The 23,107-nt window shown below is 41.3% G+C and overlaps 1 protein-coding gene across 4 annotated transcripts in view; it reads left to right on the forward strand.

The window, feature by feature from the left end:
- LOC138643166 (adhesion G protein-coupled receptor B1-like) overlaps positions 1 to 23,107 on the forward strand; it is a 572,016-nt gene that overhangs the window by 537,589 nt on the left and 11,320 nt on the right. For 2 of the 4 annotated variants that reach the window (XM_069731992.1, XM_069731994.1), the window contains 5 exons: positions 2,241 to 2,412; positions 3,800 to 3,895; positions 8,858 to 8,917; positions 14,298 to 14,340; positions 21,077 to 21,729. In XM_069731992.1, coding sequence (XP_069588093.1) covers positions 2,241 to 2,412; positions 3,800 to 3,895; positions 8,858 to 8,917; positions 14,298 to 14,340; positions 21,077 to 21,729 — 1,024 coding nt within the window. The remainder of the gene's footprint in view (positions 1 to 2,240; positions 2,413 to 3,799; positions 3,896 to 8,857; positions 8,918 to 14,297; positions 14,341 to 21,076; positions 21,730 to 23,107) is intronic. The other 2 variants (XM_069731993.1, XM_069731995.1) reach the window with 1 other exon arrangement.

Below are 23,107 nucleotides of genomic sequence, written 5' to 3' on the forward strand. Positions count from 1 at the left end.
AAATGACCTTTTATCGATGACATTTTGTACTGAAAGTAATCTGTAATTTCAATCATGGGTGAATGTTTCATAAAACCATTTGATTTTTTTTTTAAGGGGGTCCTCCAAGAGTACATAAACACATTTCAAGTCATTCTTTTAGGAGTCCTGGAAATGTAAAAAATTAGTGAAAAATTGACGGTCTGCTGAAGGAGAGTTCTCTTTTTTGATTTTTTAGAAGCTAAGACTATGTCTAGAGGTGTAGCTAGGTATGGACCGTGCGCCATTTTGTCTTGACCATGGTGTTGTGATTAGACGCAGGGCTAAACATGAGTTGTTGTATTTTTCCGAGTTTTCGGAGCAGAAACTCTCCAACTTTCTAATCGAAACTCTTGGTTTTTTTAACTCTTCAATTTGTTTTTGAGTTTCCGTTCAAGAAAGTTCTCCAAAAAACGCTTTTTCCCATATATATAAAAAACAACATACAACATCGGTTTCAAGCAGATTCCGACAAAAATTGACCAACGACTTTTTCTTAATGCGGCTTCATCAAGGAAAACTTTGGCGGCTCCATTGATCTCTTAGAGACCATCGTGTGCTCGTACCCTAAGGAAACTGAATCTTTGCCCCAGGTGAAGGAAAGTCTAGCTATGGCTCTGCATCACCGGACTCCTGGAGGACCCCTTTATGTGTGTGTTGATCTGATGAAATGCATCACATGCCGGATGTGCCTTAACTTTTTTTTTCTCAATCATGAAAGGTATTTTTTGGAAACACTACTATCAGAGAAGGCAATATTCATTCCGTCCCCACCGTAAAAAAAAAAAAATTGTATTAATTTATTTTGTTCTAAAGGAGTAAAATGTTAGCAAAATTTTTGTTTTTGTTGGCCTTCGAAAACAACAAAATATAAAATTTTTCATATTTTTATTCCTTTATTAGAAAATGGGCCAAAAGACCAAATTTTTTTGCAATGTCTTCGAAAAATAATATAGAATTTAGTTTAATTAGAACAAAAAACCAGGAGGTTTCATTATGTTGTGTTTGATACATGGATAAAACCAAAATAGGTCAAATTCTCCAAATGTCTTGTCTCCAGACAAAAAGTTACCAATTTTATGGTAAAAGTAAAAAATCCACATTTTACATATATCTTCATTGAAAATATATATTTTTATCAATACTTTAACATTTTAATATATAAGACATTTATCTTTACAGCGCTTTTTATTTTGGGTTCAATGCCTTTTTAGTTTTTGGTCCAAAATTGTTTTTTTTTTTTTTCTTTAACCAATTTTTTGATGTGTTCAGAAACAGATGTAGCAATAGATCCAGTTTTTCTATCAAATGTTATCACGTACATCATCCTTTTATATTCCTAGTCTGTAACCTACAGCTTTCCACCTGATGAGAAGCAACAACTCCCACAATGTTGGGATTAGTCGTTCTTAAACAGCCGGCAAAGCCGTATGTTGGAAACAATTTTTTTATTTTTTTAGTGAAAATAAGATGAGGATATTTCATATTCTAGTGACTTCCATTTCACAGTGTTCTCACTCTTTCATACTTCAATACTTTTGAAGAAACTTAGGTTAAAAGAAATTTCCTCCCCAAAAAGTGAAAATTTGGAGTTCGAAATAATTTCCTACCAACCCTATTAATCACAGAAGACGCTGTTGAAAACGTTCGAATGTTTTTTGAGACATTGAATGAGGTAGATGGAGGTTTATGCACCTTTCTTGGTTCCAAATATTGCTGTCGGAAAGATCTCTGAATGGGAGAAGATATCCATGCCAAACTTCCCATTGGCTGGATCCCGATAGTAAATTCCGTTTGGTGGCAGAGACTCAAAAATGTTCTTTTATCTTGAAAACTCCGACCAAAACTTCTAGTTTTACTAACCCCACACAGGTCCACACCACAAGCTTCAGACCATTTTTGTAGGATCTGATGAAAAGCCTTATGTAGTTTTAGAGGTCTTCTAAATTTTTGTAAATTTTTTGCTTTATATATCAGGACTTTAACAAACCCAAGGCTTGTTCGTACAGAATCTATCTCCGTACTCTAGTACTCTTTTTATCAATCACGAGTGATGAAGAAACCAGGGTATTGTATTGTGATGATGGATGGTCTATCAATCTACCTTGAGGTGTTTTTGTATTTTTTTGGTGGAGTCATATGTCACATGTGGATCACTGTGGTGAGTGTTCTGTTAGCGAACATTACGAACCCTAACATATGTCATCATGTTCCCTTTGTAGGGCATCATTATGGAGCTCATGTGTTGTCCTTCCCCTCTTGGCATTGACGTGGATGTCTGCGGTCCTTGCAATCACAGACCGGCGCTCGGCACTCTTCCAGATCTTGTTTGCTGTTTTTGACTCTTTGGAAGGTTTTGTCATTGTCATGGTTCATTGTATCCTGAGAAGAGAGGTAAGAATCTTACATCTGTAGTCTTTCAAAAAGTTGTACAAGCTTTAATCACGATATTCTCGTCTTTTTCGTGCATGATCTTAATGATACACATGATTCTGGGCAAAAAGATTCACTGGACACTGGTCAGGTGTCCATATTGGTGATTTGTGGCAGATGGTCCTAGGTCCTGAAAACTTCCTCACCGCCAATGGAATGTCCATGTCATTAATTTGTGGCTGCCAGTCCATGGTCCTCCAAACTTCCTCAAGCTTCAATTCTATTCAACTGATTTCCAGCATCCTAGGCTCTCCTGGCATTTACAAGGTTTTTGCTACTTTGTAACGTTGCGAGAGGCCACGTGGTTTGGTATCATGTGACGTCATGACAGTTTAGAAGTCAAAGTCCTCAGGAACCTGGTCGGATACCCACGTGTTTGGTAAACCAAGGTCCTGCAAAAATGTTTGCCCATCTTTATCTCTAAGTAATATAACATGATCTTGTAGAAACTTCTATATTGGTGTGCCTTATCACTACTTTGACGTTGTTGCCGCGAAACTCATTGTTCATATTTTGGAACGTTTCCATGGGGCCTACATAACCTGGTCGTTTTTACTCCGTAAATAGTATATGTTCTCTACTTTGTTGGCGTATCCAACCACAGTCTTGAAAAGTAAACCAGTGGAAGAAGTCGGAGGTGTACTTCGAGAAATATTTCTGGCATAGCTCTCCGGTGTGAACAGAGCCTTACAAAGGCTAAATGAATACAGGCATTGTCAAAGAAGAAGGGGGATCTCATCCTGAGGACGCAACCCTCTCCTGGACTGAATTTTTAGAAAAGTGCAAACCACAACCCCAGCCTACGATTTCATCAGAAAAATGCTGTTGGGTCCCATTTTTACTCTATGGACCCTGTGGTCTCAACATATTGGATCACTGGTATTTGAGCTGTTATAGATTCTTGGTTGGGTTCATTATTTAGAAATGTGATTCTTCCTAATTAAAAAGACAGTAAAAATGTTTAAGTATTTTTTTTTTACATTAAAGGAGATTCTTTTCTATTAGAGCAGTAATGCAACGTACTACGTGAAGATCTTTCAGTAGGAGACACTGTAGATTTATTTGATCAAGGGACGGACATATATTGGAGATGAACAAAACATTTAAAGATTAAAATTTTTCAGATTCCTCGGAAAAAGAAAAAATTTAATTTGATTTTAAATTAATTGTAAGTGCTTTATTTGTCCTGAAAATATGAGAATAAAAATCTGTGGTCTCCAAGGATTGTGTCCAACTGCTTTCAGTCTATGCCAAAGGACCGATCTTCTACACTGGCTGGCGGATCATCAGTGCTAAAGATTCTGTGGTCATTTCTGAAGGAATACATCTTTGTTTCTTTTTCTTCAAGGTCCAGGATGCCGTGAAGTGCCGCGTTGTTGACCGACAAGAAGAAGGCAACGGAGACTCCGGTGGATCCTTCCAGAATGGCCACGCTCAGTTAATGGTACTTCTACATGTGATTTCTTTATTGTTTTTTTGATTTTCGACACATTGTTAGCCGTACTATAAACATTTCACTTTAGATTTCTACCTGGAGACCAGAAGCAAGCTGCTGTTGATCTGTTGTTCTTAAGGGGTTTATCACTTTCAGGAAAGTGGACCACGAACCCACGAATGCTCTAAAATGCCTAAAATAACCAACCCAGCAATTTCTCACCCTACCTTGGTTTAGAGCCACCTCTCCGCTACATCACCTCGACCTCAAGCATCACCTCTGTAACCAATCATCGAGCTTGGCCAATGTGCCGATTTATAGACAGTACAAGCCACTGTGATTGGCTACACTGGTAATATGAGATGTTGACGGGACGGCACCGCTGGTGGTGATGGAGAGGTGGTGCAGGACCCGCGAAGGGCGAGGACCTGCTCTGTCTGTTATTTTAGAGAATAATGGGGTCTATTGTCCTAAAAGCGGAAAACCCCTTTTATCTCCCATTATAGTGCTATGCTGTGGGTGTGACTGGTAACCTTTCTCCTAAGGCAGATATTTTACAGACCGTAAAACCTGTACTGATTTTGGGAGTCTTGACCCAAACAAGCAGCCTCACAGCATCCATAAGACTGTAAATTCAGGTTGGTCCAGACATGGCGGTCTGTACAACGAGGCTCTGCAGATCCGATCGTGTGCTGCCGAGCGTCTGTATCCAAGCCAGTGACAACACTGTCCCACGGAGCTACACAATGCTACACTCCTGTCGTGTGTTACTGGGACAATCTATCCAAGTTTATAATTTAATTGTCTGCTGAGCTGCTGTATATAATGCTGCCATTCATATATCATACAGTCTGCCGAGTCCCTGCACCTCAGCCTATTGTATGTGGCACTGTCCATTAAGAAACAGTATCAAAGCCTTTTGCTCGTAATACCGTACTGATGCTTCTCATAGTTCACAACCTAATTCCTTCCAATTTCTTTTTCTGATGGCTCATGGACAAGGTACTTAGGTTGGAGCAGGATGATGCCGGTGTATGTGGCATGATATGGAGCGAGGGACCTCTAGTGGTCACATATCAGGAAGTTGTATGTGACATGATGTGACCACTAGAGGTCCCTCGCTCCATATCATGCCACATACAACTTCCTGACGTGACCAATAGAGGTCCCTCGCTCCATATGTCAGGAAGTTGTATGTGGTATGATATGGAGTGAGGGACCTTTAGTGGTCACATGTCAGGAAGTTGTATGTGGCATGATATGGAGTGAGGAACCTCTAGTGGTCACATGTCATGAAGTTGTATGTGGCATGATATGGAGTGAGGGACCTCTACTGGTCACATGTCAGGAAGTTGTAGGTGGCATGATATGGAGTGAGGGACCTCTAGTGGTCACATGTCAGGAAGTTGTAGGTGGCATGATATGGAGTGAGGGACCTCTACTGGTCACATGTCAGGAAGTTGTATGTGGCATGATATGGAGTGAGGGACCTCTAGTGGTCACATGTCAGGAAGTTGTATGTGGCATGATATGGAGTGAGGGACCTCTACTGGTCACATGTCAGGAAGTTGTATGTGGCATGATATGGAGTGAGGGACCTCTAGTGGTCACATGTCAGGAAGTTGTATGTGGCATGATATGGAGTGAGGAACCTCTAGTGGTCACATGTCAGGAAGTTGTATGTGGCATGATATGGAGTGAGGGACCTCTAGTGGTCACATGTCAGGAAGTTGTATGTGGCATGATATGGAGTGAGGGACCTCGAGTGGTCACATGTCAGGAAGTTATATGTGGCATGATATGGAGTGAGGAACCTCTAGTGGTCACATGTCAGGAAGTTGTATGTGGCATGATATGGAGTGAGGGACCTCTAGTGGTCACATGTCAGGAACTTGTATGTGGCATGATATGGAGTGAGGGACCTCGAGTGGTCACATGTCAGGAAGTTGTATGTGGCATGATATGGAGTGAGGAACCTCTAGTGGTCACATGTCTGGAAGTTGTATGTGGCATGATATGGAGTGAGGGACCTCTAGTGGTCACATGTCAGGAACTTGTATGTGGCATGATATGGAGTGAGGGACCTCGAGTGGTCACATGTCAGGAAGTTGTATGTGGCATGATATGGAGTGAGGAACCTCTAGTGGTCACATGTCAGGATGTTGTATGTGGCATGATATGGAGTGAGGGACCTCGAGTGGTCACATGTCAGGAACTTGTATGTGGCATGATATGGAGTGAGGGACCTCGAGTGGTCACATGTCAGGAAGTTGTATGTGGCATGATATGGAGTGAGGAACCTCTAGTGGTCACATGTCAGGAAGTTGTATGTGGCATGATATGGAGTGAGGGACCTCGAGTGGTCACATGTCAGGAAGTTGTATGTGGCATGATATGGAGTGAGGAACCTCTAGTGGTCACATGTCAGGAAGTTGTATGTGGCATGATATGGAGTGAGGGACCTCGAGTGGTCACATGTCTGGAAGTTGTATGTGGCATGATATGGAGTGAGGGACCTCTAGTGGTCACATGTCAGGAAGTCGTATGTGGCATGATATGGAGTGAGGGACCTCTAGTGGTCACATGTCAGGAAGTTGTAGGTGGCATGATATGGAGTGAGGGACCTCTACTGGTCACATGTCAGGAAGTTGTATGTGGCATGATATGGAGTGAGGGACCTCTAGTGGTCACATGTCAAGAAGTTATATGTGGCATGATATGGAGCAAGGAACCTCTACTGGTCACATGTCATGAAGTTGTATGTGGCATGATATGGAGTGAGTGACCTCTAGTGGTCACATGTCAGGAAGTTGTATGTGGCATGATATGGAGTGAGGGACCTCTACTGGTCACATGGCAGGAAGTTGTATGTGGCATGATATGGAGTGAGGGACCTCTAGTGGTCACATGTCAGGAAGTTGTATGTGGCATGATATGGAGTGAGGAACCTCTAGTGGTCACATGTCAAGAAGTTATATGTGGCATGATATGGAGCAAGGAACCTCTACTGGTCACATGTCATGAAGTTGTATGTGGCATGATATGGAGTGAGTGACCTCTAGTGGTCACATGTCAGGAAGTTGTATGTGGCATGATATGGAGTGAGGGACCTCTACTGGTCACATGGCAGGAAGTTGTATGTGGCATGATATGGAGTGAGGGACCTCTAGTGGTCACATGTCAGGAAGTTGTATGTGGCATGATATGGAGTGAGGAACCTCTAGTGGTCACATGTCAAGAAGTTATATGTGGCATGATATGGAGCAAGGAACCTCTACTGGTCACATGTCATGAAGTTGTATGTGGCATGATATGGAGTGAGTGACCTCTAGTGGTCACATGTCAGGAAGTTGTATGTGGCATGATATGGAGTGAGTGACCTCTAGTGGTCACATGTCAGGAAGTTGTATGTGGCATGATATGGAGTGAGGAACCTCTAGTGGTCACATGTCAGGAAGTTGTATGTGGCATGATATGGAGTGAGGGACCTCGAGTGGTCACATGTCTGGAAGTTGTATGTGGCATGATATGGAGTGAGGGACCTCTAGTGGTCACATGTCAGGAAGTTGTATGTGGCATGATATGGAGTGAGGGACCTCTAGTGGTCACATGTCAAGAAGTTATATGTGGCATGATATGGAGCAAGGAACCTCTACTGGTCACATGTCATGAAGTTGTATGTGGCATGATATGGAGTGAGTGACCTCTAGTGGTCACATGTCAGGAAGTTGTATGTGGCATGATATGGAGTGAGGGACCTCTAGTGGTCACATGTCAGGAAGTTGTATGTGGCATGATATGGAGTGAGGAACCTCTAGTGGTCACATGTCAGGAAGTTGTATGTGGCATGATATGGAGTGAGGGACCTCGAGTGGTCACATGTCTGGAAGTTGTATGTGGCATGATATGGAGTGAGGGACCTCTAGTGGTCACATGTCAGGAAGTTGTATGTGGCATGATATGGAGTGAGGGACCTCGAGTGGTCACATGTCAGGAAGTTGTATGTGGCATGATATGGAGTGAGGGACCTCTACTGGTCACATGTCAGGAAGTTATATGTAAAATAAATAAGGCAGCACACTGCAGCGCCAAAACATGCAAACTTGAAAAAACGAAATTTGAACTGCATTACTGCACTAGAAATATGAAAAATGAGAGCTTTTAGCGCACAAAAATGGCCAATTTTATGTGTACCTCGTAGCCACGTTAAGGCATCTCTCTTATACGAGGTCCTACGCTTGACCTACCTCACTGAGAATAAACGTCTCCATCTGAATGGGTACATGTGAAACCTCTTCTTGGACTCAAATTCTCTCTCTATGTGGAGGGGTATTGGACCTACTATAATTAAAACACCTGAAGCTAGGAGGGGGGAGTGCACGATCAGAAGGCTAGAGAATACATTTCAAAAACCTGACCTGCACATCCAAACATAGACTGAGTGTGAACAAGTGCTGAACCCAGAGTCGCCAACTCGTGAGGGACCTCTACTGGTCACATGTCAGGAAGTTGTATGTGGCATGATATGGAGTGAGGGACCTCTAGTGGTCACATGTCAGGAAGTTGTATGTGGCATGATATGGAGTGAGGGACCTCTAGTGGTCACATGTCAGGAAGTTGTATGTGGCATGATATGGAGTGAGGGACCTTTAGTGGTCACATGTCAGGAAGTTATATATGACATGATATGGAGTGAGCGACCTCGAGTGGTCACATGTCAGGAAGTTGTATGTGGCATGATATGGAGTGAGGGACCTCTACTGGTCACATGGCAGGAAGTTGTAAAATATGAAACTTGAGGAAGAAAGAAATAGTTCACATAGGACAAACCCTGCTGTAAATGTAACGATGCATCCAAGCTGGAAATCTCTTTGGGGTCAATAGCGCCACCCGGAGGCTTCTATGGTTGATGTGTGAACTCGCTGAGTTATGTATCGCTGCTTCACTGTTTCTTCTCCATCTCTTCTCCAGCTTGAAGAAGCCAACAACCCGTATATCTGCACCGCGATGGTCGGCCTGAAAGACAAAAAGGTCAATAAAAAATCCTTGTTGAATAATAAACATTTTATTTACACCAACAATTGGGGAAAGAAGTGATTGGAGAGGACTCGTCATAAAGACAAGTGTCCAGCGATCGCTCGTACTTTATTCCCGCTGCTTCCCTGAGGACTCCGATTTTAGGATCCAGATAACTGAGTCTTATTATTTAGTAGTGATCTTAATAGACTTCGCCAAGAAAGCGGTGCTCATGGAATAATTATTTAGAGCAACTTATAGACACGCCTCCAGGGAATCCGGTGCGCCCCGCCCACTTGGACAAGGCCATAAAAATTGGCATGAAATAAGAGCCCCTATCCCTGGACCAGGGGGCATGGATTTAAAAAAAATATATATTATTATTGGGAGCAATACAGTATGAGCAAAAACTGAACGCTACTGACCTGATGACCAATACAAGTGTAAAGGGGATGTGTGCTCAGATTTCACAACATAAACTGCTTATGATCATCTGTTAGACATGATAATGCTGGTGTACTTACTTAGAAAGTTCATGTAAGAAAGAATGTTTTGCTGACACATATTGAAATGATCGTTAGTTTAGTCCTGCTTATAAAATGTTCAATATAATATCAGAAATATACAAACAATTTCGACTTGAAAGAGAAGCCAGGAAAATCTCTACACATTCGTCACAAAACAATATAACTACTATAATACTGCCCCAATGTACAAGAATATAACTACTATAATACTGCTCCTATGTATAATAATAATAATAATAATAATTTTTATTTATATAGCGCCAACATATTCCGCAGCGCTTTACAAATTATAGAGGGGACTTGTACAGACAATAGACATTACAGCATAACAGAAATACAGTTCAAAACAGATACCAGGAGGAATGAGGACCCTGCTCGCAAGCTACAAACTATGGGGAAAAGGGGAGACACGAGAGGTGGATGGTAACAATTGCTTTAGTTATTCGGACCGGCTATAGTGTAAGGCTCAGGTGTTCATGTAAAGCTGCATGAACCAGTTACCTGCCTAAGTATGTAGCAGTACAGACACAGAGGGCTAATACTGCATAAAGTGTATGAGAACATGATGCGAGGAACCTTTTTTTTTTTTTTATTATAAATAGGCCACACAGGGATCGTTAGGTTAATGCATTGAGGCGGTAGGCCAGTCTGAACAAATGAGTTTTTAGGGCACGCTTAAAACTGTGGGGATTGGGGATTAATCGTATTAACCTAGGTAGTGCATTCCAAAGAATCGGCGCAGCACGTGTAAAGTCTTGGAGACGGGAGTGGGAGGTTCTGATTATTGAGGATGCTAACCTGAGGTCATTAGCGGAGCGGAGGGCACGGGTAGGGTGGTAGACTGATACCAGGGAGGAGATGTAGGGTGGTGCTGAGCCATGGAGTGCTTTGTGGATAAGGGTAGTAGTTTTGTACTGGATTCTGGAGTGGATGGGTAGCCAGTGTAATGACTGGCACAGGGTAGAGGCATCGGTATAACGGTTGGTGAGGAATATGATCCTGGCTGCAGCATTCAGGACAGATTGGAGCGGGGAGAGTTTTGCAAGAGGGAGACCGATTAGTAGAGAGTTACAATAGTCCAGACGAGAATGAATAAGTGAAACAGTAAGAGTTTTTGCAGAGTCGAAAGTAAGAAAAGGGCGAATTCTAGAAATGTTTTTGAGATGCAGGTAAGAAGAGCGAGCCAGTGATCGGATGTAGGGGGTGAATGAAAGGTCAGAATCAAGGATGACCCCAAGGCAGCGGGCATGTTGCAATAATATAACTACTATAATACTGTCCCTATGTACAGGAATATTACCACTATAATACTGCTCCTATGTACAAGAATATAACTACTATAATACTGCTCCTATGTACAAGAATATAACTACTATAATACTGCTCCTATGTACAAGAATATAACTACTATAATACTGCTCCTATGTACAGGAATATAACTACTATAATACTGCCCCTATGTACAGGAATATAACTACTATAATACTGCCCCTATGTACAAGAATATAACTACTATAATACTGCTCCTATGTACAAGAATATAACTACTATAATACTGCCTCTATGTACAAGAATATAACTACTATAATACTGCTCCTATATACAAGAATATAACTACTATAATTCTGCCCCAATGTACAAGAATATGACTACTATAATACTGTCCCTATGTACAAGAATATATCTACTATAATACTGCTCCTATGTACAAGAATATAACTACTATAATACTGTCCCTATCTACAAGAATATAACTACTATAATACTGCCTCTATGTACAAGAATATAACTACTATAATACTGCCTCTATATACAAGAATATAACTACTATAATACTGCCCCTATGTGCAAGAATATAACTACTATAATACTGCCCCAATGTACAAGAATATGACTATTATAATACTGTCCCTATCTACAAGAATATAACTACTATAATACTGCCTCTATGTACAAGAATATAACTGCTATAATACTGCTCCTATGTACATGAATATAACTGCTATAATACTGCTCCTATGTACAAGAATATAACTACTATAATACCGCTCTTATGTACAAGAATATAACTACTATAAAACTGCTCCTATGTGCAAGAATATAACTACTATAATACTGCTCCTATGTACAAGAATATAACTACTATAATACTGCCCCTATGTACAAGAATATAACTACTATAATACTGCCCCCTATATGCAAGAATATGACTACTATAATATTGCCCCCTATATCCAAGAATATAACTACTATAATACTGCTCGTATGTACAAGAAGATAACTATTATAATACTGCCCTATATACAAGAATATAACTACTATAATACTGCTCCCTATGTACAAGAATATAACTACCATAATACTGCTCCTATGTACAAGAATATAACTACTATAATACTGCCCCCTATATGCAAGAATATGACTACTATAATATTGCCCCCTATATGCAAGAATATAACTACTATAATACTGCACCTATGTACAAGAAGATAACTACTATAATACTGCCCTATATACAAGAATATAACTACTATAATACTGCCCCCTATGTAAAAGAATATAACTACTATAATGTTGCTCCTATGTACCAGAATATAACTACTATAATACTGCCCTATATACAAGAATATAACTACTATAATACTGCTCCCTATTTACAAGAATATAACTACCATAATACTGCTCCTATGTACAAGAATATAACTACTATAATATTGCCCCCTATATGCAAGAATATAACTACTATAATACTGCTCCTATGTACAAGAAGATAACTACTATAATACTGCCCTATATACAAGAATATAACTACTATAATACTGCTCCTATGTACAAGATTATAACTACTATAATACTGCCCCTATGTACAAGAATATAACTACTATAATACTGCCCCCTATATGCAAGAATATGACTACTATAATATTACCCCCTATATCCAAGAATATAACTACTATAATACTGCTCCTATGTACAAGAAGATAACTACTATAATACTGCCCTATATACAAGAATATAACTACTATAATACTGCTCCTATGTACAAGATTATAACTACTATAATACTGCCCCTATGTACAAGAATATAACTACTATAATACTGCCCCCTATATGCAAGAATATGACTACTATAATATTGCCCCCTATATCCAAGAATATAACTACTATAATACTGCTCCTATGTACAAGAAGATAACTACTATAATACTGCCCTATATACAAGAATATAACTACTATAATACTGCTCCCTATGTACAAGAATATAACTACCATAATACTGCTCCTATGTACAAGAATATAACTACTATAATACTGCCCCCTATATGCAAGAATATGACTACTATAATATTGCCCCCTATATGCAAGAATATAACTACTATAATACTGCTCCTATGTACAAGAAGATAACTACTATAATACTGCCCTATATACAAGAATATAACTACTATAATACTGCCCCCTATGTAAAAGAATATAACTACTATAATGTTGCTCCTATGTACCAGAATATAACTACTATAATACTGCTCCTATATGCAAGAATATAACTACTATAATATCGCTCTTATGTACAAGAATATAACTACTATAATACTGCCCCTATGTACAAGAATATAACTACTATAATACTGCCCCTATGTACAAGAATATAACTACTATAATACTGCCCCTATGTACAAGAATATAACTACTATAATACTGCTCTTATGTACAAGAATATAACTACTATAATACTGCTCCTATATGCAAGAATATAACTACTATAATATCGCTCTTATGTACAAGAATATAACTACTATAATACTGCCCCTATGTACAAGAATATAACTACTATAATACTGCCCCTATGTACAAGAATATAACTACTATAATACTGCTCCTATGTACAAGAATATAACTACTATAATACTGCTCCTATATACAAGAATGTAACTACTATAATACTGCTCCTATGTACAAGAATATAACTACTATAATACTGCCCCTATGTACAAGAATATAACTACTATAATACTGCCCCTATGTACAAGAATATAACTACTCTAATACTGCTCCTATGTACAAGAATATAACTACTATAATACTGCCCCTATGTACAAGAATATAACTACTATAATACTGCTCTTATGTACAAGAATATAACTACTATAATACTGCCCCTATGTACAAGAATATAACTACTATAATTCTGCTCCTATGTACAAGAATATAACTACTATAATACTGCTCCTATATACAAGAATGTAACTACTATAATACTGCCCCTATGTACAAGAATATAACTACTATAATACTGCTCCTATGTACAAGAATATAACTACTATAATACTGCTCCTATATACAAGAATATAACTACTATAATACTGCTCCTATGTACAAGAATATAACTACTATAATACTGCCCCTATGTACAAGAATATAACTACTATAATACTGCCCCTATGTACAAGAATATAACTACTCTAATACTGCTCCTATGTACAAGAATATAACTACTATAATACTGCCCCTATGTACAAGAATATAACTACTATAATACTGCTCTTATGTACAAGAATATAACTACTATAATACTGCCCCTATGTACAAGAATATAACTACTATAATACTGCCCCCTATGTACAATGACATAACTACCTCATTATTGCTACCTTTGGACATGCAGGTGTGGATACCAGTTACTCCATAGCTGGAGTTGATCTGTTACATTGTAGAGTATATCAGCATTATTACAATTAGACCTCTGCTGATTGGATATTCTGCAGATACCTCATGATCTATTTTATCTGGTGTTTAGTATTGTTAATTCTATTATTTGGATTTTTGCAGGAAACCTGTTGTGACTGTAACTTTCTGCTTTTTTCCAGCAGTCTGACTTCGAGAAGGACGTGGATTTGGCGTGCCGCTCAGGTATGGATAAAAGATGTATATTCTGTCTCCATTATTCTGCACCACCTCTAGATTTTTTATGAGGGCTTACAGGACTGATAAGACAGAGCTATGGATGCATATTAATCTTTTCCAGACGCAACGCAATATTTTTTTCTGATTATTCATTTTCTTTGTTTGTAAGAACAGGCTGGTAATTAAAGTAATCAGCCCTCAAAATACCACCCCTAAAAATGAATATTCGTGTCTCTCGCTGTGACTTAATTTCCCTAAAAAATAGGTATAAAACGATATGATTTGGGTAGAATGTCTATCAGGATATGGTTCTACAATCTTTTTGTCTAAAAATTCTTTAAAATAAATTCCGAATAATGAAAAGAGAGAGCAGCAGTGATCGTGGACATGTCCTCTTCCCGGGATGGGTGCAATGAATTGTTATTTTTAGCGGGTCTGTTATGGGATGGACACAAGGCATTCCGTGTCTCTCCTCGGGATGGACGTTATGGGATGGACTCAAGGCATTCCAGTGCCTCTCCGTATCTCTCCTCGGGATGGACGTTATGGGATGGACTCAAGGCATTCCGTTCCTCTCCGTGTCTCTCCTCGGGATGGACGTTATGGGATGGACTCAAGGCATTCCAGTGCCTCTCCGTATCTCTCCTCGGGATGGACGTTATGGGATGGACACAAGGCATTGCAGTGCCTCTCCGTGTCTCTCCTCGGGATGGACATTATGGAATGGACACAAGGCATTCCAGTGCCTCTCCGTATCTCTCCTCGGGATGGACGTTATGGGATGGACTCAAGGCATTCCGTTCCTCTCCGTATCTCTCCTCGGGATGGACGTTATGGGATGGACACAAGGCATTCCGTTCCTCTCCATGTCTCTCCTCGGGATGGACATTATGGAATGGACACAAGGCATTCCAGTGCCTCTCCGTATCTCTCCTCGGGATGGACGTTATGGGATGGACACAAGGCATTCCATGCCTCTCCGTGTCTCTCCTCGGAATGGACACAAGGCATTCCATGTCTCTCCTTGTCTCTCTTCTGGATGGACGTTATGGGATGGACACAAGGCATTCGATATCTGTCCTCGGGATGGACACAAGGCATTCGGTGTCTCTCCGTGTTGCTCCTCAAGATGGACGTTTTGGGATGGACACAAGGCATTCCGTGTCTCTCTTTGGGATGGACGTTATGGGATGAACACAAGGCATTCCAGTGCCTCTCCGTATCTCTCCTCGGGATGGACGTTGTGGGATGGACACAAGGCATTCGGTGTCTCTCCTTGCCTTTCCTCGGGATGGACGTTATGGGATGGACACAAGGCATTCCGTTCCTCTCCGTGTCTCTCCTCGGGATGGACATTATGGAATGGACACAAGGCATTCCAGTGCCTCTCCGTATCTCTCCTCGGGATGGACGTTGTGGGATGGACACAAGGCATTCCTTTCCTCTCCGTGTCTCTCCTCGGGATGGACATTATGGGATGGACACAAGGCATTCCATGCCTCTCTGTGTCTCTCCTCAGGATGGACAAAAGGCATTCCATGTCTCTCCTTGCCTCTCTTCGGGATGGGCGTTATGGGATGGACACAAGGCATTCGATATCTGTCCTCGGGATGGATGTTACATGGCATCTACGCCTCAGTTAGAGACATAATAGTCAGTAATCTCACGGACGATGATATGGGCAAACATGTTGTCAGTCATCTCCAAGACACTGAATTATATGTTCTGTAGAAGAACTAGGAGTCTTGGAAAGAAACACTTGTCATTATGTAAAGTGCTCTTCATGTCACCGGTAATGGAGCCGCTCGTTCTCACCGGCTGATCTGGATGTTGCTTCTTGGATAAAGGTTATTAGCCGATGAGGAGATAGCACCTGGTTTAAAGTTCTAAGTAAGGTAGAAGCCCACCACCTACCGGTGGAGAGTGAGAGCGGTCTGTGCCATATTAACCGGTCCTGCCTGTAATGTCTGATAAGTGGAATTTTTTGGGACCACCTGCTGATCCAGGATGAAACCACTGAGGGCTCATTGACTTTTTGCTTTTCACAGTTGTGGTCCCATCCCCTTAGTGCAGGGATGGGGAACATCAGGCCCACGGGCCGTTCACGATCATTGATGACGTTTTATCCGACCACAATACTTGGGCCAGCAGATGTATTTTGATGGCCTCTGGCCCATTAATTTCTTGTTGCTCCATGAGCATGCACACGCAGTGTTCGCTCCTGAGGCGCATGCTCTCAAAAATTCCCTCCTGACACCTGCACCAGCATCAGGACGCACTTTGTTGACGAAGTTAGCGTGTGATTTGTGCGGCCTCCGAAGGACGGTATAAATATCTAATGGGACTTGACCTAGTGCATGGGCATAAGCTCAGGAACACATTGGAGGACCCCCAGCATTCTGAGGATCGGGGGAGACCTGATCTTAGATCTTACCCTAGAGATTGATCATCTCTGCTATTGGCAGCATAATCATTGCCCCCCATGATCAGTATTTGTTGACTCTTAAAGACGACGTTTCAACAAATTTTTCTCATCGAAAAATGAAAAATTTGTTTTCCTATCTGCAGCTTTTAATACATCGTGCGTCCAGTTTTACGTGAAAAATCTTCTTTAACTTCAGTTCTGAAAACGCTCGAAAACTTCTACATCCAAAAAGACAAATTGAGATCTATAGTTTTCTTTTTAGAAGATTCCCCCATTTGTGCTTCTAATGAATGTGGAGCATCTCTTTAACCTTTTTCCAGCAAGCTTTAGTGTTTGTGTTTATTTTTTTTCCTCCAAGAACCATAACTTTTATAATTTGCCGTCCACATCACTATGTGACTGTTTACCTGCGGGACGAATTGTATTTTTGATTGGCGCCATTCATTTCACCGAATAAGAAACTGGAAAATGGGCCGGAAAAAAAAAACAATTGTGGCAAAATGGTGAAAAAAAAAAAAAAAATTTCTGTCCTTGTTTATAGAGTTTTGTTTTTACGGCTTTCAATATATAGTGAGAATGACCTATTGACTTTATTCTCCCGATCAGTACGATTACGGTGAAGCAAAACTTGTACAGGTTTTAGTGGGATTTTTTTTTAATAAGTGAAGTTTTTTTTTTTTTTTAGAAATTAAACAGAAATTTTTTTTTTTTTTTTCAGTTTTTTTTTTTTGAGACCCTTGTGGAGAACCCTATTTGGCATGGAAGCTCTAAGGCTACTTTCAAACTAGCGTCGGCCTGTCGCAATGCGTCGGGCCGACGTACCGACGCATCCTGTGACAACGCAGCACAACGGGGACAGTGGATGCATTATTACAACGCATCCGCTGCCCCATTGTAAGTTGCGGGGAGGAGGGGGCGGAGTTCCGGCCACGCATGCAGGTCAGAAATGGCGGACACGACGCACAAAAAAAGTTACATGTAACGTTTTTTTGTTCCGATGGTCCGCCACAACACGACGCAACCGTGGCATTAGCCTATGGGGAAAAAAACGCATCCTGCAGCCAACTTTGCAGGATGCGTTTTTTCACCAAAACGACGCATTGCGACATGCGTCGTACGACGCTAGTGTGAAAGTAGCCTAAACTGCACCCCATAATTGCTTCAGGACTCAACTGGTGCCCAAATTGGTTCTCCTGGAGGAGCACACCACTTATGTGCCACATTCATGATCCCATCATATAAATGGGCTAAACCGCAGCGATCTGAGTTCGCTCCAGTCTCTGCTGGTTGTGTTGAGCGTTGGCTGCATAATACAAACTGCACCCGCCATGTGTAGAGTGAACGCAGTGTAAGGTTCTTACTCCATATAACCGCATGTCGGGAAAGAGTTCAGTGTTTGTGTAATTATATTCTCATTTTCTCGTCTTCATCTGTATCTTTCCTGCACTCAGATGTCCCTTAAAGATCACTGGAAATAACTCTTATTTCATGTTACCATACTGCAGAAGCAGTGCCGCAAAATCTGACATCATTTCCTGTTCTGCAGCTATTGGCTGAAGCTGCACTGGACAGACTTCCTGCTCTGCAGCTATTGGCTGAAGCTGCACTGCACAGACTTCCTGCTCTGCAGCTATTGGCTGAAGCTGCACTGCACAGACTTCCTGCTCAGCAGCTATTGGCTGAAGCTGCACTGGACAGACTTCCTGCTCTGCAGCTATTGGCTGAAGCTGCACTGGACAGACTTCCTGCTCTGCAGCTATTGGCTGAAGCTACACTGGACAGACTTCCTGCTCTGCTGCTATTGGCTGAAGCTACACTGGACAGACTTCCTGCTCTGCAGCTATTGGCTTAAGCTACACTGGACAGACTTCCTGCTCTGCAGCTATTGGCTTAAGCTGCACTGGACAGACTTCCTGCTCTGCAGCTATTGGCTGAAGCTGCACTGCACAGACTTCCTGCTCAGCAGCTATTGGCTGAAGCTGCACTGGACAGACTTCCTGCTCTGCAGCTATTGGCTGAAGCTGCACTGGACAGACTTCCTGCTCTGCAGCTATTGGCTGAAGCTGCACTGGACAGACTTCCTGCTCTACAGCTATTGGCTGAAGCTACACTGGACAGACTTCCTGCTCTGCAGCTATTGGCTGAAGCTACACTGGACAGACTTCCTGCTCTGCTGCTATTGGCTGAAGCTACACTGGACAGACTTCCTGCTCTGCAGCTATTGGCTTAAGCTGCACTGGACAGGCTTCCTGCTCTGCAGCTATTGGCTGAAGCTGCACTGGACAGACTTCCTGATCTGCAGCTATTGGCTGAAGCTACACTGGACAGACTTCCTGCTCTGCAGCTATTGGCTGAAGCTGCACTGGACAGACTTCCTGATCTGCAGCTATTGGCTGAAGCTACACTGGACAGACTTCCTGCTCTGCAGCTATTGGCTGAAGCTGCACTGGACAGACTTCCTGCTCTGCAGCTATTGGCTGAAGCTGCACTGCACAGACTTCCTGCTCTGCAGCTATTGGCTGAAGCTGCACTGGACAGACTTCCTGCTCTGCAGCTATTGGCTGAAGCTGCACTGCACAGACTTCCTGCTCTGCAGTCATTGGCTGAAGCTGCACTGGACAGACTTCCTGCTTGTTTGTCTTTTTTCAGTGATTTATATCCATACTATACCAGCTGCATGACTTCATCCGTCTGGGTTGACTTGTGGCCCCCCTTGGAGCTTAATGTGACTGCTTGGCCGCCTCGTTTTAAGAAAAGGATTTCTTTTCTCAAAGACTGCACTTGGACACTGTTTTAATATGTGTTGTATTAATCCTGCATTATTGTCACCTTTTGTTATGTCATATATATATATGAAATTATATTTCACTTTGTCTTTATGGTTAATATATAGTTTCAGTGATCGCTTATTGATCACGGATCGATTCATTGGTAGGTACATACCGGGTATAGTCAGGCACAAGATAAGGACAGCGATTCTCTTGTTGTTTTTGTCCTAACACTTAGTCTTTTACACATAATGGCGGCACGCATGGTCTCCATAAAGATGGCCACCGTCTGTGCGCGCATGCGCTGTGGGTCCCAGATTGATTCCTCCCCCTCTGCGGCTATCTCTATCCGCCATGCACGCATGTCACTAGACGTCATACGGCGGGGTTCCGCCCACATGCTTGCGTGGCTGTGACGGCTGTGTGAGGGAGGCGGAACAGGGTCTCATGCGCACGCGCGCCGGGAGTCGGATGAAGTTCCGGTATGTGCGGTATATATACCAGTGAGATTATTCAATGGACAGTACCCCCTTTTGAGAAAGCTAGGAGGCGAAACGCGCGTCAAGGGGCAGCTGGAAGCCACGGGGAACCATCCCTCTACATGATGGGTAAGCTTGTGGGAGCGAGTACGTTACTTATATGCTGACAACACTGATGGTGTGTTAGAGCACTTTGAATTGGCACTTGCACTTTATACTTATTTGATTATCCCCATGTGCTTCCCTGTGGATGCATTAGTTCCCATATAGGCTATCCAGCTTACCGGTATGTGACCTTCCTGATCTCTCTCCTTATGTTGCTATAATAGCAGTTTACTAGATCTATGTGTTATATGTGTGTTTGTAGACATGAATTTTTGTATTAATAAAGCAGTATTGATTTTTATTATGCTTTGTGGGACTGGTTTACTCCCTTTTCTGTGTTTATAGACTTCCTGCTCTGCAGCTATTGGCTGAAGCTGCACTGGACAGACTTCCTGCTCTGCAGCTATTGGCTGAAGCTGCACTGCACAGACTTCCTGCTCTGCAGCTAGTGGCTGAAGCTGCACTGGACAGACTTCCTGCTCTGCAGCTATTGGCTGAAGCTGCACTGGACAGACTTCCTGCTCTGCAGCAATGGTGAGAGCTTTCAGCTCCATTTTAGCTGCTGTGTTGTAAATTTAGATTAAAAAAACAAAAACAAAGGAATTACCAGAAAAGTAGCAGAGTAATCATCATATCACCAGAAATGTGTGCAAAGCGCCTACAGAGGGTGCAGATCAGGAAGCCTGTGAGATGCAAATTCATCCCAAAGCAGCGGAGCAGGAAGTGACGTCACATAAGGGGGCGCCGTTTACCTGTACCGCCCAGTGTCGCACAGCCATCTCCCATCATATTGAGGATCTGTAGTGTACTGAGCTCTCTAGAAAAGTAAATGTGAGCGATCAAACTGAAATATTACCCCCCTCCGGCATGTATTGTGGCCATACGAGCCCATTTTACTAATTTGGATAATCTGACATGTTTTCCTTGAAGAACAGATACCATAGATATTGTTTTTTTCTGCCTAGCCCTCAACAAGGACCTCTCAGTCTGTAGGACGTCCACCATCACTGGAACTCTGAAACGGCCGTCTCTACAGGATGAGGAAAAGATGAAGATGAACCATCAGAAAGGATCCAATTTTAATAGTCTTCCAGCTAACGTGTCCAAAATGCATCTGCAAGGATCGCCGCACTACCTGGGAGGCATCAACCTCAACGAGTATAACAATCATACGCTTACCCTAAAAAAAGACAAAAACCAGCCGCCTAAGCCCATATATATGTGTGAAGGGGACATCTTCAAAAAGCTGGACTCCGAGCTGACCCGGGCGCAGGAGCAGTCAATGGACACCAGTTATGTTATACTGCCCAGTAATACGGCCACACTTAGAGCAAAGCCAAAGGAGGACAGTAAGTACAGCATGAACATTGACCAGATGCCACAGACCAGGCTCATACACCTGAACATGGCAGATCCCACCTACATGGTGAAGAGTCCTCCGAGGGAACGGATGGGCATGAAGTGCGAGCAAGGGTCACCCATGCAGAAGCAACAGATGCCACACCTACACCCCAGCGAATCACAAATACCAATTGGTCTCTGCGACCAGGCGGAGATGGGAACAGGGATTGTCCCAAAAAGTGAGACTATTGCTACACTCTCCATGAGCTCTTTAGAGGTAAGAGACCAAGATAAAAAGAAATCCCGATTTGTTCATCCTGTATCTGGCATTTATAACTTGTTCATAATTAGAGGACAGCATGATAGTAGTTATATTCTTATAAATAGATGGCAGTATTATAGTAGTTATATTCTTGTACATAGGGGCAGTATTATAGTAGTTATATTCTTGTATATAGGAGCAGTATTATAGTAGTTATATTCTTGTACATAGGAGCAGTATTATAGTAGTTATATTCTTGTACATAGGGGCAGTATTATAGTAGTTATATTCTTGTACATAGGAGGCAGTATTGTAGTAGTTATATTCTTGTACATAGGAGCAGTATTATAGTAGTTATATTCTTGTATATAGGAGCAGTATTATAGTAGTTATATTCTTGTACATAGGAGCAGTATTATAGTAGTTATATTCTTGTACATAAGAGCAGTATTATAGTAGTTATATTCTTGTACATAGGAGCAGTATTATAGTAGTTATATTCTTGTACATAGGAGCAGTATTATAGTAGTTATATTCTTGTACATAGGGGCAGTATTATAGTAGTTATATTCTTGTACATAGGGGCAGTATTATAGTAGTTATATTCTTGTACATAGGGGCAGTATTATAGCAGTTATATTCTTGTATATAGGGGCAGTATTATAGTAGTTATATTCTTGTACATAGGGGCAGTATTATAGTAGTTATATTCTTGTACATAGGAGGCAGTATTATAGTAGTTATATTCTTGTACATACGGAGCAGTATTATAGTAGTTATATTCTTGTACATAGGGGCAGTATTATAGCAGTTATATTCTTATACATAGGGGCAGTATTATAGTAGTTATATTCTTGTACATAGGGGCAGTATTATAGTAGTTATATTCTTGTACATAGGGGCAGTATTATAGTAGTTATATTCTTGTACATAGGAGGCAGTATTATAGTAGTTATATTCTTGTATATAGGAGCAGTATTATAGTAGTTATATTCTTGTACATAGGGGCAGTATTATAGCAGTTATATTCTTGTACATAGGAGCAGTATTATAGTAGTTATATTCTTGTACAAAGGGGCAATGTTATAGTAGTTATATTCTTGTACATAGGGGCAGTATTATAGCAGTTATATTCTTGTACAAAGGGGCAATGTTATAGTAGTTATATTGTTGTACATAGGAGCAGTATTATAGTAGTTATATTCTTGTACAAAGGGGCAATGTTATAGTAGTTATATTCTTGTACATAGGGGGCAATATTATAGTAGTTAATTCTTGTACATAGGGGTAGTATTATAGTAGTTATATACTTGTACATAGGGGGCAGTATTATAATAGTAGTTATATTCTTGAATTCAGGAGCAGTATTATAGTAGTTATATTCTTGTACATA

This window comes from Ranitomeya imitator, chromosome 6 (assembly GCF_032444005.1).
Source record: "Ranitomeya imitator isolate aRanImi1 chromosome 6, aRanImi1.pri, whole genome shotgun sequence".
NCBI lineage: Eukaryota > Metazoa > Chordata > Amphibia > Anura > Dendrobatidae > Ranitomeya > Ranitomeya imitator.